The 14276-nt window shown below is 43.0% G+C and overlaps 1 protein-coding gene and 1 long non-coding RNA gene across 3 annotated transcripts in view; one reads left to right on the plus strand and one right to left on the minus strand.

Annotated features, from left to right (window-relative positions):
• LOC307222498 overlaps positions 1-14276 on the plus strand; it is a 66079-nt gene that overhangs the window by 34056 nt on the left and 17747 nt on the right. The gene's annotated exons all lie outside the window — the stretch shown is intronic.
• The window catches only part of KIAA0319L (KIAA0319 like), a 59598-nt gene that overhangs the window by 17591 nt on the left and 27731 nt on the right, over positions 1-14276 (minus strand). For both annotated transcript variants that reach the window (XM_079987697.1, XM_079987698.1), the window contains exons 5-10: positions 13418-13519; positions 10184-10281; positions 9570-9657; positions 6506-6598; positions 5193-5325; positions 1620-1848 (exon numbers count right to left, since the gene is read on the minus strand). In XM_079987697.1, coding sequence (XP_079843823.1) covers positions 1620-1848; positions 5193-5325; positions 6506-6598; positions 9570-9657; positions 10184-10281; positions 13418-13519 — 743 coding nt within the window. The remainder of the gene's footprint in view (positions 1-1619; positions 1849-5192; positions 5326-6505; positions 6599-9569; positions 9658-10183; positions 10282-13417; positions 13520-14276) is intronic.

The raw sequence follows: 14276 nt of genomic DNA on the forward strand, positions 1-14276 counted from the left end.
TCATTGCAAAGTTATATAACCCAGTTTCAGGAGGAGTTTTTTAAACAATCAAGTGGTTTATACATTTTGTGAAATAAATAAAATTATTTAGAGGATGCATGGGGCATGTACTTGTGGTCTCCTATCTAGCTACTGACCAGCCCCAGATATGGTTGGCTTTCACAAGGTTGCTGAATTATGTGCCCCCCAATCATGTCTTGGAACCATCCAGGAATTTATCCACCTTGAGATGCTTGGAGTTTTTTCCGGTTTTGAAAAAACAGAAGATAGGACCATAAAGAGATTTGTAGGTCATGCAGAACCAGGAGAAAGTCAATACAGGATCCCTCCCCCCTCCCAAGATGATGCTGAACTACAACTTCCATGAGTCCTAGTCAGCATGGCCAGTGAGAGTTGTAGCCCACCAACATCTGGAAGGCACCATGCTGGCTACTATGCATAGAACAGGGAGTTTTTCCTCCCTTTTTTGTAAAACTGGAGCCCAAAATCATCTAATGAAGGACTACTATCCATCATACAATCCTGTCTAAGAACTGAGCTCTTCACTGTCCCCTCAGCTATTAAGGTGCCAATATGCAAAACAGCCTTTTCTGCCTCTGGAAGTCCAGGCCAGGACACCGGCATTGCTTCTTCACTGCATGGGTTTAGAAAAGCAGTTACAACTTTTAATCACACTTTTGTGTCCACCTTATTTATTTATTGCAATTCTCCTCCACCTTCTTCTCCAAGGAGCTCCAGGTGGTGTACATGGTTCCTTCCCCCCTCGTTTAATCTCCACAACAACCCTGTGAGGTAGGTTAGGCTGAGAGGCAGTGACGGGCCCAAGGTGACGCTGGCCAAATGGGGGTTTGAACCCTAGTCTCCCAGGTCTTAGTCCAACATGCAAACCACTACACCAAACTGGCTCTTCTTCACAGAATTGTAGAGTTGGAAGGGACCCCGAGGGACAACTAGTCAAACCCCCTGCAATGCAGGAATCAGGAATATTGTTTTACTGTAAGCGACTTTGAAGAGTGTGATATAAGCAACTTTATATAAATGCGTTTATTTATTTTTACACAGCAGATAGGGGAATTGCTGCCACAAGTTGTGGCTGCCAGGTTGGAAAAGGGGGATTAGACAAACTGACCGAGAAGAATGCTAAGAACTACTAGTCATGATGTCTATGTAACACCTTCAGGATCAAAGGTAGCATGCTCCTGAATATCAGATACTGGGGGACACAGGTGGGAGAGTGCTCCTGCCCTCATGTCCTGTGTGTGGGCTTTTAGATACATATCAGGCTGGCTGCTATGGGCTAGAAGGATAATACTAGAAATCCAACAGAACTTAATGACACATAGAAAGAGCATGTACCCAAAGCGCATACAGCAAATGAAGCTCAGCAACAAAATTAGTTGCCAGACATGACAGAAGGGACATGATGCTCTCACAAAATTACTAGGTGTGCAATGTTTGAACACACACATTGTATTTTTTAAATGTTGATTAGATAAGTAATTGTTGGGTCAGATGTGTTTACAGTGATTGAACAAATTGATTTACATGAACTTAAACATAATAGGAAATGTTTATTGAAGTGTGTTGACTCCTCTCAAGACGGAGCCCCGAGATCTTACCTGCATCTCTACCACTTTCCCTTTGCTGCTGGGGCTGAGGGACCATTCATAGCTGACAATGCCGTGGTCATCTGTGCTCTGGTTCCCATAGAGGGTGATGGAGTTTTGGGGCAGAGTGATAACTTGGTTAGGGCCTGCATTCGCTACAGGTGGGTAATCCACTGCTTTGTTCACAGTCAGGCTGGCAGTGGTGGAGTTGCTGGCACCATCCGAGTCCACCACGGTGAGGCTGAAGAGGAAGGAAAGAAGAGAATTCAAAGATCAGGACAAAAAGGGAAAAGCTCAAAGGGAGCCACTGGCAGAGAATGAGTAGTAATCTCCCCCCACCGGCCCCAAAGAAAAGTAGTGGTTTAAGCTGGATATGCATAAACCTGGGGGGTGGGGAAGAGATGCCTGGAACAACTAGGAGAGAAACATGCAAATATTAAAATGTGATGCTATTTTAAACAAATGTACAACATGCAACTAAAGCTATATATATATAATAATAATAATATAATAATAATTTATTATTTATACCACGCCCATCTGGCTGAGTTTCCCCAGCCACTCTGGGATATTCAAACACATCCATATTTATAACAAGAAAATAAAGAAATCACAATGCCAGATACACATTTACAGACTCAAAGTCTATTCACAAATAATAATGGTTTTATTGTAGATTTTTGTAATGTTTGTGTGTTTTATTTTGCCATATACCTTAAAATATTATATTATAAAGTGGTATAGAAATCACCTTTAATAAATAAACTCAAAGCTGTGTCAAACAGACCCAAAATGTCTATTTTTAAAAATCTTGTTCCCTCACTCTTGCTGAGTGAGAATTCATTCACCAAGAGTAACCTATTTTTGACAGAGCACTGGTTTTACACAATACTGTATTTTTTAAAAAATGATTACACATATCATTTTTTGGCTTTTCTAAAGAGCCTGTTTTCACATGGAGAAATTATTCAGGCAAAATCACACATGACATAATAAAATTTCTCTACACAGGATAACTAGTGGCTGAAATTCTGAATTCATTCCATTGAAAAGCCGGTGAACTGAAAGTTATATGTGTGGTTTATATCTGAGGCAACCCGTTCACATGTGCCAGGGATCAAGTGATGAGTGTAACCAGCTCTCTCTTAGGCAATGGCTAAACAAATAAGAGAACTGGCTCAGACCAGTATTTTGTCTGCCTAGAGTGCTTTAGGCAAGTTCACAAAAACAAAGAATGGCTGTATCTATCCCATTATTGCTGAAGTCTGACTGTGGGTAGTATTCTGCCTCTGAAAAGTCATGTCAGTCTTCTGCCACTCACATTTAGTAGCTCCTATTTAATGAATCAACTGAATCCTTTTTTAAAAAACCATGTATGCTAATGGATATCATCACAACATCCTGTGGCAATGAGTTACACAGGCCAAGTTGTTTTCTCTGTACTATTTACCTCTAACATACTGTATGAGAAGTGGCCCTACAGTAAAGTATTAAGTGCTCCTTGGGAAAGCACTGTTAATTAGCCAGCTGTGTGATGAACATTTCCACAGAGTGTCATTTATTTCCATTTACAAATGGGGGAATGGGGAGGTTGGAGCCACATGGCAAGGAAAAGGCTTGGAACTGAAGCAGCAATGGTAACACTAAAGCCCCTCATCCAGAAGCTCTCTTTATAAGGAAGGGCCATAGGTTAGTAGTAGAGCCCATGCTTTGTGTCTAGTGGGTCCCAATCAGGATGAGCATCAAGCTCTGCAGTTAAAAGGATCTCAGGTCAAAGTATGCAGGCCAGCACTAGATGGACCAACAGTCTGACAACTTCATATGTGTATCTCTCCTGGCCTCATTACTGCTGATAAGGTCAATATGCATGAATAGCCTGTCATAATTTGCGGGGGGTGGGGGGGGGTGGACAGGAGGGAAACACATAATTTACAGTTCAGACAATTTCATATTATATGCTAGTGGGTTCTGTAATTGCTCTCATCAAATGTCACCCATACAGGACCTGCAAGCTGGAAAAACATAAAAAATAATAGAATGAGGCTACCCACAGTCCTGCTTGCAATTAAAACAATTTAAAAGCTGGTATGCACTGTTGAAGCCAAAATATCTGTTTAAAAGACTCAAAATGCATTAACAAAACTCTCTTCCTAAGGATTAAGAGAGAGAGAGAGCTTAGCAACTGAGATAATCAAATGCATGTGCAGACTTCATAAGTAAAAGCAAAAAATCTTTACAACCAGAATTAGGATCATTTGCTGCACAGCACACTCCCAGCTTCTTCCCCTTCTAAAAACAGGCTTGTAATAGGGGCTGTGCAAGTCATTAATTATTTAAAATCATTGTAAAGCAACCGAGGAAACAGACCTTTAGAGGCAGAAAGAACCCAGTTCACACATAATGTTAAGCCACACTGGCTTAGCAAGAACAAGCAGGTGTGTGGATACCCAGAAGGAAACTCACAGCTGCTTTTCCCTTCTCCAGGTCTTCCTGCTGCTGCACAACCCAAGGCTAAGCCATGGTTTGGATGAGCATTACATGCACACCTGAGCTCTTGCTTTGTCTTGCTCCCAACAAAAACACAAGCAGTAACCAAGGCTGACCACTTGTGATTTGTTTTGAGAAGACAAAACACAAGCAAAGATTCACACATAACACTAAGCCAAACCACAGCTTAGTTCTGGCTAGTGTGGCAGCAGGGGGATTGGGGAGGACCAACTCAACCACAATTTACCCCCATGGGTACCCAAAGAAATTTGTGTGAATGAGGATGAAGCACTTTACTGGATCCCCAATTCCCAGGGAGAGAACACAAAGCTGAGACACACAGTTTAACCATGGAGTATACTAAAAAAGATTTTTTGCAAGGCTTAGCAAATACAATTTCATTTTTCAACCTACTGAATATTTCAGCTATGAAGCAAATGGCACACACACACAGAATCACCCTCATTCCATAACTATAAAGCTGAGGTCGGCTACACTAAACCAAAAGAAAATTGAATTATTACAGGAGAACTCTTCTTGAGCTACCTTGAAACTTTTATAAAGGAAACTCATCTAAAGATATCCTTACCCAATATATTCATTTTCAGATGGGCCTTAGAATAACCAATTTATTCCTGAACCTTTTATCCCTGACTAAAAATCACAGTGACATATTCAATAGTTATATGCCAAATCCTATTTTTATAATGAGAGAGGGTGAAAAAAATGGTTTAGAGCTGGGGGCAAAATAAGCTCTGCTCTATGGCACATGCATTCCTTCCACTATTCCTCCCCCCCCCCCCAATTCACATTAGCGGTCTAGTCACATATAACAGTTTAAATTGGGAGATTACAATTTTATGAATATAGCAATAACCTCAACCTCCACAGCCAGGGAAACTATAAAATGTGACTAGGTAGCAAAAAGTTGTTGCTGGTTTGTTTTGTAAATTGTTAGCTGATACATTGTTTTCATTGGGTTAACTGGCTCTTTAACATACCAAGGGCTGATTTCATTAATTGGTTTGTGTCATCTATCTTATGCTTTAGATCTAGAAAATCCAAACCAGAGGTACAATCCCAGCTTCTTTGTCTTACCTGAAAGTGTAATTTCCTGGCACCAGATTGGTCAGTTTCAGAATCGCAGTGTCTGCCGATACCTTCTCCTCCCGTAGAGGCCCCTTCAGTTCTTCCCAGTGGTAACTGACTATTTTGTCATCATCAGTACTGTCTGATTCAATGGAAACAGATAAAGCCACATTCCCAGTAAGTTCAGGAGGAATAAAAATCTATTTACAAAGTAGCTTAAGGCCATACTCCCAATATTGCAACTTTCACAAGGGACAAGAGTTAATTTTATTTTTAAACTGTGAAGCTATGCTTAATGTGCCATGTGATAAAAGAAAGAGTATTTAAAATATGAATGATAGTCCCCAGAAATGGGATTGCTGAATGAAAATAGGAATGAACACACTGGTAGAATCCACGCACCATTAATGTAAAGGTCCCAGACTCTATCCCACATCACTTCAGCAAAAAATGTCTCAGGTAGAAGGGCTGGGAAAAATCCTTGGCTGAGATTCTGGGGAGCCACTATCAGTAATACAATAATAAGCCAAAGCAGGGATGGGAAACCTCACGTTGGCGGGGGGGCAAACGTGGCCTTCCAAGCCTCTCTATCTGGCCCCCTCTTCTGCCACCCCCTCACTAGAGCGGCTTTGCACTCTTCCTGGCCTGGAGAGAGGTGTGTGTAAAAAACTAGCCAACTGTACAAAGGAAAAACAAAATAAAAAAATTCCTTCCAGTAGCACCTTAAAGACCAACTAAGTTAGTTCTTGGTATGAGCTTTCGTGTGCATACCAAGAACTAACTTAGTTGGTCTTTAAGGTGCTACTGGAAGGAATTTTTTTATTTTGTTTTGACTATGGCAGACCAACACGGCTACCTATCTGTAACTGTACAAAGGAAAAACACACATCTATTGCTCTGCTTATTTTTGCCTCTAGCTCTGCCCACCCCTGGCATGTGGCCCCCAGAAGGTTATCAGAAGGGAATGCAGATCTTGAGCTGAAAAAGATACCCCAGCCCTGAGCTAAAGGGACCAGAAGGCTGATTCTGTGTAGAGCAGCTTCATATGTTTAAACAAGTCCAGTGAGCGATGTTTTCCTTGTACTGAGTTGGGGCTGCCCTAGTTTAACTAATGCATTTGGCAGTGAAGACTAGTAGCTACAAATCTACACGTGCCCACAAATTGATCAACAGTCAGTGGATGATTTGAACTGATCCTAATGATACATCAGCCACATTCCGCTAGAATCCTGTCCCTTAATAGACAGACTCACTCGGTCTCCTCCATGACTTTTATCTGAGGCTTGCAGGAATAGATTGCACTAGTTTTAGTAGGTACTTACGGCTGCCATCAATGACTGTTGAGGTAGTTGGTAGTGAGATCTCCAGGAACTGGGGTAACACAATGGCCACAGGGGGCTGATTCACTCGAGGCTCTGCGATGAAAAACAGAACTATGACAGCCACCATAGAAAGTTACCGTCCTAGTCAGCTGCAGCATTGTAGCTAAGAGATGGAGCTGTGAATCAGGTAGTCCAAGGCTCAAACCTCACCTCTGCCATGAACTCACTAAATGGCCTTAAGGAAAGATGGCCTCTCCCAACTTCAGCAACTTACCCCCCCCCCCCGTCTTTTCAATTTGCAACATGGGATAAAACAATAAACAAGAAGAACTTTGAACACTCGCAAACAGCTACATAAATTGTACATATTAAATTGTACATATTAATATATTATTGAACTTGCGGTTAAAACTTGCTTTAGAAATAGGACTCCCTAGGTGACTTTAGGCAAGCAAGCTCACTGAGCCTCAACTTTCCTGTTGCAATATGGAAATAATACCACTAACTTATTTTACAGGATTATTGTAAGGATCACAGATATATAGCCAGTGAAGCGCTTTGAGTGCTTACAGGAAGTGGCACTTTCCACACTATCAATAGAAGTCACTGCCTTCCTTCTATTGCTACAGTACAGAGCTCTGAGGAACCTTGGAACATATTAAGCCCTGCTAGCAGCACCTAGTGGTATTTGGAGGAAGAACTATGCCAAGAATAGTAATACATAGTTTGCCTTTCTTGCCACTGAGGAATCAAAACCAGCTCTCACACAACCGGAATGAGGGAGAAAAGGGGTTTCTTAGTCAGCAGAGACCTGAATCTTGGTACTTTCCATTCTAGAAGTCAATCACTGGCTATTAGAAGCCACCAGGCCTACTTCCTCCCTTTTCATGGACAAAGAAGATCCATCAATTTGAGTTGAATTAATTTTAATGAAATGATTTTAGAATGTTGTATTATTTTATTGTTGTTAGCCGCCCTGAGCCCGGCTTCGGCTGGGGAGTGCGGGATATAAATAAATTTATTATTGTTCTTATTCTTATTAAGAGGAGATCAATGGCTGGTGAAATACAGGCTCTTTTACTTGGATGGCTATTCTCATCAATTATCTTTGTTTATATGCCATTGTGACATTCTGAAGGAAATAGTGTTGGTAAAGGTATTCCTACTACTCCCTGGGAGGAGAGGGAGGAGCAGCACCTGGCTGCTAATCCTTCCAAGCATCATCTACTATTCTACATGCATTGGGAGACCCATTTTTAATCTTTCATTTGCATGGTGGTAGTGCTCCTGTTGTGACCCATCTTGCATCAGGCCACAACCCACTAATGGGTCCCGACCCACCAATTGAAGACCAGTGTGCTAGATCAATGGTTCTTAACAATCAAGGCCTCCTGCTATGTTTGCAGCATCTGGCTTGGGCTGTGCTATCATAGCACTGTTCCTCTAAGACAGCACACACAGCAGGGGAGGCTAACCTGCATTTCTCCTGACATCGTTCAACTCCAGCTCCTAGCAGTCCCAGCCAGCATGGCCAATGGTCTGGAGTGATGGGGATTGTAGTCTAACAATAACTGGAAAGGAACAGGTTACCCACTCTGCAGTGTTTGCAACACAAACCATTACTTGGGATAGAGAGGGAGAAATCTAGGTGCCCTCCCCTACTAATCCAAAAACTCCAGGTCAATACTATTGCTGTTATAGTGAATTTGGTTACCATAGAAAAAAGCCTGGCTTTTGAGTCAATTCAAGCAGCTCCTCTAACATATCAGGTAAGCACTGATAGCAGAGGCAGTGGTGAGCAGTGACTACATTGTCTGGTAGAAATTGCAAACTGGCAGGCAGAGAGGCAACCCTGGCATTAATGGGAAAATGGCCAAGTGACAAACACCAAGTTTCTAGATTTGCTGACAATACACACCTACACACCTGTTGTACCCAACGTTTCCTAGGTGAAGGATAGGAAGATGTGAATTTGGAGTATAAGCCATTCAACATCCTTTAACGGGTAGGAACAACCACCCACTCATGGCACCACCTCTAGCTATTATAGGCACCAGGTGAAAGCATTTTTATTCACCCTGGCCCTTAGATATTAACTTTCTGCTTATCTTTCAGTGGGGTGAAGTTGGATGTGTGTGTGTGTGCGTGTGTGTGCATGTGTGTGTGTGTGTGTGTGTGTGTGTGTGTGTGTACCTTGTGTATTTTAGGATGTTTTACCCTTTTGCTTCGCTTTGAGTGCTTTGTTTCATTTTTTGAAAAAGAAACAAATAAACACAATAAGTAAATAAAATGAAAATAAACATTGAGACTAAGGAGAAGGAAGCTGGCTGCCACTGCTGCCACTAGGACTGGTTGTAAATAAGAAGCAGACATGGTGGCCCTGGACTGAACCAGACAGAGGTTGGTGGGACAGTGCCACACTTGCCCTAATGGACTAGCCTCCACCGAGTCAAACATTTGTGGACTCCTGTGCACAAACATCCTGCTCTCTCAGTTCCCTGGTTTTGCAGTCTTATGTGCACTGAAATAGAAGAAAAACCTGTATAGCCAGAGATAACAGTACAGTGGGGGGAGGGGACAGGACCAAATGGGTACATAAGGGTAAATGAACAATGCTTGTATCCTATGATCTTCCAAAAAGTATTAGCCATGTCCAGCCTTGGTAGTAGCAACCAAATTTGGAGCAAATTCTGGCTCACAATTGGCCTCATTTTGGCTTACAATTTGTTTTGGGAAGTGTGAATTAATCACAAAGCTATGCCAAACAGGAAAGAAAATGGCAGCCATTAAGAAGAGCACTCCTGATACTGCCACCCACCATAAAACAAGACAAAGAAGAAGGCAAAAGTTAGTGAATGATTTTTCACATTCTGTTTCACCCAACACCTTCCTCCCATGCAAATTAAGCCAAAATTTCTCCCTGGAGAACTTGCAGTCATTTTCATTAAAACACACACACACACACACACACCCCAGCTGTCTTGCATCTCAAGCTTTTGTGGAGATTCTTTTTAAAAAAGGAAATATATAACCTACAAGCTGTAAATGTACCTGCTAAGCATACCTGGTTTAACTGTCACATTCACCATTCCTTCTCCATGAGCATTATCACCATCTACTATCACATTGAATTCATACAGGCCAACTGTGAGCTAGCAAAGAAAATGAACACGGCACATTAGACATGGGCAAGGCTGTGTCTACCTGTTCCCACCCCTAAATTAGACCACCACAATGATGTTAGTACCTCACAAAAAGCAACTGACATATACTGAATTATGAGAGACATGAGCCATTGATGCCATCTGCTCAGAAGAGAATAAACCCCTTCTCTATTTGGACCCTAACATCCTGCATTACCTGGGCCTTGTGCTCAGGTGGAAGTGGGGATATTTTATTTTTCTCATCTACTGTGGACTCAGCAACGTGACAAAAGCAAGGAGAGGATGTGAACTCAAAGCCTCTAACTGTTTCATTGTACCTGACACCCCAGAGAACCACTCAGAGTCAGACAATATGTAGTTAGATGGGCCAATGGTCTGACAGCATAAAGCAGCTTCAGTACATATATATGTTACACACTGTAACATTTGCTTCCCCTAACCTTGCAGCACGACAGTGCAAAAGCCTACAACTGAGATTTTAGATTTAAGAGTTGCCAAAAAGCAAGAGATTCACCTTGGATAATTTGAGAATCTGTGAGTGCTGTCCTTCCATCTCTCCACTATAGTCGGTGGGGTGTGTGATCAGCCTCCAGTCATAGGAGTAGCTAGTCCCTAAACAAACAAACAAACAAACAAACCAGAGGTTAGAAGAGCCCACTATCAAAAGAAACTGAATGAGAAGATCAAAGCAGCTCAGAAGCTTAAGCCTTATATGGAAGATTCAAACTAATGTCACTTCAGAATACTAAATTGTGTTATATCCACATGTGGTGGTCCAGCACATATTGGGAGTGAAACTGATGCAATAGAAAGTAATACTCATATAAGCTGAGATTTGAAAACAAAAAAATGAAATCTTTTCCTACTGATTATGGCCAGAATATGTCATACTAAATCTTGGGAAAGAATGTCCATTCCCATCACTGCAGAGTGGGAAAGTAAAATATAGAATATCTTGCTATATGAAATCTAATTAACTGCACCAGAATTAAAGAAGGGAGACTATACACTTAAAACATCCCATCCAAAAAAACCTTGCAGTGTAAGCCATGTATCGAATACTGCAAAATAAAATGCACACTTCCACTGGCAGAGGAACGGAGGGGCGGACCGTCCCCGGCATCACTATTCTGGTAGGGTGCCATTGCGGCGCCCCCACGACATGCGCTGCACCCCCTGCGCACGTCGAGCACCATGCCCCCGCAGGCTGCGTGCCATGCCCCCAGGATGAGCACCACGCCCCCGACTGCTCTCCACCCCCGGTAGCGGAGCATGCAGCTTCACCACTGCATACTTCCACCAACATAACATGCATATTTAGCGGGCTGGAAATTGTTGCTTATTCCAACTGACCATCTATATTTCTATTTGCAAGGAATTTTATTTATAAATAAAATGAAATTAACACCAAATATATATAACAGTATTTATAGAGCCCTTCCAGATGACCTGTTTATGTAACATTACTCCTGATTTACTTCTACAAAGATAACATGGTAGTTAGACTATGACTGTTGAGCATGTACTCTGATTTGTTTACAGGATAGTTATATGAAAATGACCATTCATCCTGTATTCATTCTGATTTGCTTTTGGGGAGTTTACACATCTTCCCATTAATAATTAATTCATCCCACACTTTTCAGTGTATTTTGCACTTAAAGGTAAAGCTAAAGGGACCCCTGACCATGAGGTCCAGTCGTGACCGACTCTGGGGTTGCGGCACTCATCTCGCTATATTGGCCGAGGGAGCTGGCATACAGCTTCCGGGTCATGTGGCCAGCATGACTAAGCCACTTCTGTAGAACCAGAGCAGTGCACGGAAACGCCGTTTACCTTCCCGCCGGAGCGGTACCTATTTACCGTATTTTCCCCTCTATAACACGCAGATTTTTTCTCCTAAAAAGTAAGGGGAAATGTCTGTGCGTGTTATAGAGCGAATGTGTGGTCCCTGGAGCCGTTTGTCCCAAGTGCATGGCAAAAATCATATTGCGCCGTCACGGAGGAGAGGAGGCTGCTGCTTTCCTGCATTCTGCCTCAGGGTCTTACTGCCCACCCTGTTCTGTTGCGGTTGCTGTTTGCTCAGACAGAACAAAGAGCAGTGAAATCCCCTCCCCTCCAGGCAACCCCTCCCCTCCAGGCAAGTAGAGAGGAAAGCAGAGCGTCCCTGCTCCGGTGCTGCTGCTGCTGCTGCTGCTGCTGCTGCTGCGTCTGGGGACTCGGCAGGCAGCGGAAAACATGCAGATGAGAGAGAGAGAGAGGGCTGGCTTGAGTGGGTGGGTGGACTTTTGCCTTCCTCCCCCCCCCCCCTTTAAACCCCTCTCCTGCATTCTTAGCCAGCTGCTTCTCCGCACACCCCTCTCGTGCTCCTTGTCCCTTCTATATTTTTCCTTCCCTCCCCACTTAAAACGTGGTTACAAAGCACGGATCCACATGGATCCTCAGGATCTTTGCATTGGGTCACCCCAAATTCACCATCAGATCACATAGCAATGATCTGATGCAAAAACAGGGCTGCAATGGTGCAAAAACGTGGTTACAAAGCATGGATCCACATGGATCCTCAGGATCTTTGCATTGGGTCACCTCAAATTCACCATCAGATCACATAGCATGTCCATGGCTACAGCCTGCCCCCCCAAAATCACGTACCCACTGTTGCCTGGGGCTGCAATGGTGCAAAAACGTGGTTACAAAGCATGGATCCACATGGATCCTCAGGATCTTTGCATTGGGTCAGCCCAAATTCACCATCAGATCACATAGCATGTCCATGGCTACAGCCTGCCCCCCCCCAAATCACGCACCCACTGTTGCCTGGGGCTGCAATGGTGCAAAAACGTGGTTACAAAGCATGGATCCACATGGATCCTCAGGATCTTTGCATTGGGTCACCCCAAATTCACCATCAGATCACATGTCTGTGGCCACAGCATGAAGTACAAAAATGATACATCCACTGTTTCATTCAGAATGTTTTTTCCCTTGTTTTCCTCCTCTAAAAACGATGTGCGTGTTATGGTCAGGTGCGTGTTATAGAGCGAAAAATACGGTATCTACTTGCACTTTGACGTGCTTTCGAACTGCTAGGTTGGCAGGAGCAGGGACCGAGCAACGGGAGCTCACCCTGTCTCGGGGATTCGAACCGCCGACCTTCTGACTGGCAAGTCCTAGGCTCTGTGGTTTAACCCACAGCGCCACCCGCATCGCATTTTGCACTTACTTAACTGCAAAACTTTTTTTTAAAGTGGATTTGTTATGTAAGAGCAACAGAGCACTTATTCCACCTTAATTGTGAAAACTTAATTTGGCATGTGCTTTAATCCCTCTCACAAAATGGTAACAGTTGGCACCCAAAATATATACAGTTGAGTCAGTTCTATGCCCATCTAAGCAACCATCTCTGCTCAGGAAAGAGCCTCCCCTGGACTCTTGTAAATATTTGCACTCTCAGGGTATATCAAAAGCTGTTCAAAGCGGAATTCAGTGTGTGGAGGCTGTGTACACATAACTGGCTCAGAACTGGCCAGTGTATCTTGGAGTTAGCCCGGACGAACTTCTTCCTGCCATGCTCATGTGGACAGGTTTTACCTGTTGATTACCAAGCAGGTTTGACTGAGCGTTTCCAGCTTCATCGCCTATTTTGAGCTGACATTAAAGGAGCATGCGTCTCTTCCAGCAAAACTAACAAGGTGGCAAACTCAGGTTTGCTACCACATACTATGTGCCATAGCCCCCTGGGATTTACCTTTAGGTGGTGGAGGCAAGACGTATGCATTCAGCTCCACTTCATTCTTTGGCAGTGTCACTTCAACACTGTCTCCAGCAGAAACGGCCAGTTTCTTAATAACTGTAAGAGAGAGAGAATTAAAAATTAAAAGACAAGGCCATTTCACATGTTCCATTTTCCATTCATATACCCAGATGCTTGTGGAAGAAGTATTGGCTCAGTTTGGATGTGATGGTAACTCATGGTTGAACTTTGCATGCAGGCCAGCCCTTCATTTCCTCCTTGCAATAGCCATTTTGTTGTACGAAAAGGATATGACATTGTCACTTCAAAAAGAAGGTGAAAGCATGAGAGAGTAGAACACGTTGAGAAGTATGTATTCATTTTAAAAAGATGCAGCAAGGCACGACTGTAAGGAGGAGATCAAAAGCATCCACCTTTCATTCTGAACTAACCAGAGATTCTCATTATGTCCAGTGTTTTTTTCTTTAAAAAAAAAAGAGGTTAGGGGTACTCTCATTTTCCTACTCATATTGAAATACTGCCCCTCAATGAAGCCAAACTTAGATTCACAAAACGTTTTAGGGGTATGCATCCCCCTGCGTCCCCCCAGAAAAAAGCACTGATTATGTCTAAACTGGTTTGTTTAAAGTATGGCTTGATCCTGACATGTTTGAACAAACTAGAGTCCTCCACCCCAACCCATTTGGATACAATGAGAAGCTCTGGTTTGTTTTAAACCAGAAGCGAAAGCTTCCAATCTTCCCTCACCCACACTAAGTTTAAGGGTTGCTGCTGCTGCTTGTTGTGCATGCCATGCTAACCAACGGTTTTAAACCTGTTACATCCAAAAGGGGCCATTGTGTGAATGAGTCAT

Source organism: Podarcis cretensis (genome assembly GCF_951804945.1).
Source record: "Podarcis cretensis genome assembly, chromosome: 8".
Taxonomy (NCBI): domain Eukaryota; kingdom Metazoa; phylum Chordata; class Lepidosauria; order Squamata; family Lacertidae; genus Podarcis; species Podarcis cretensis.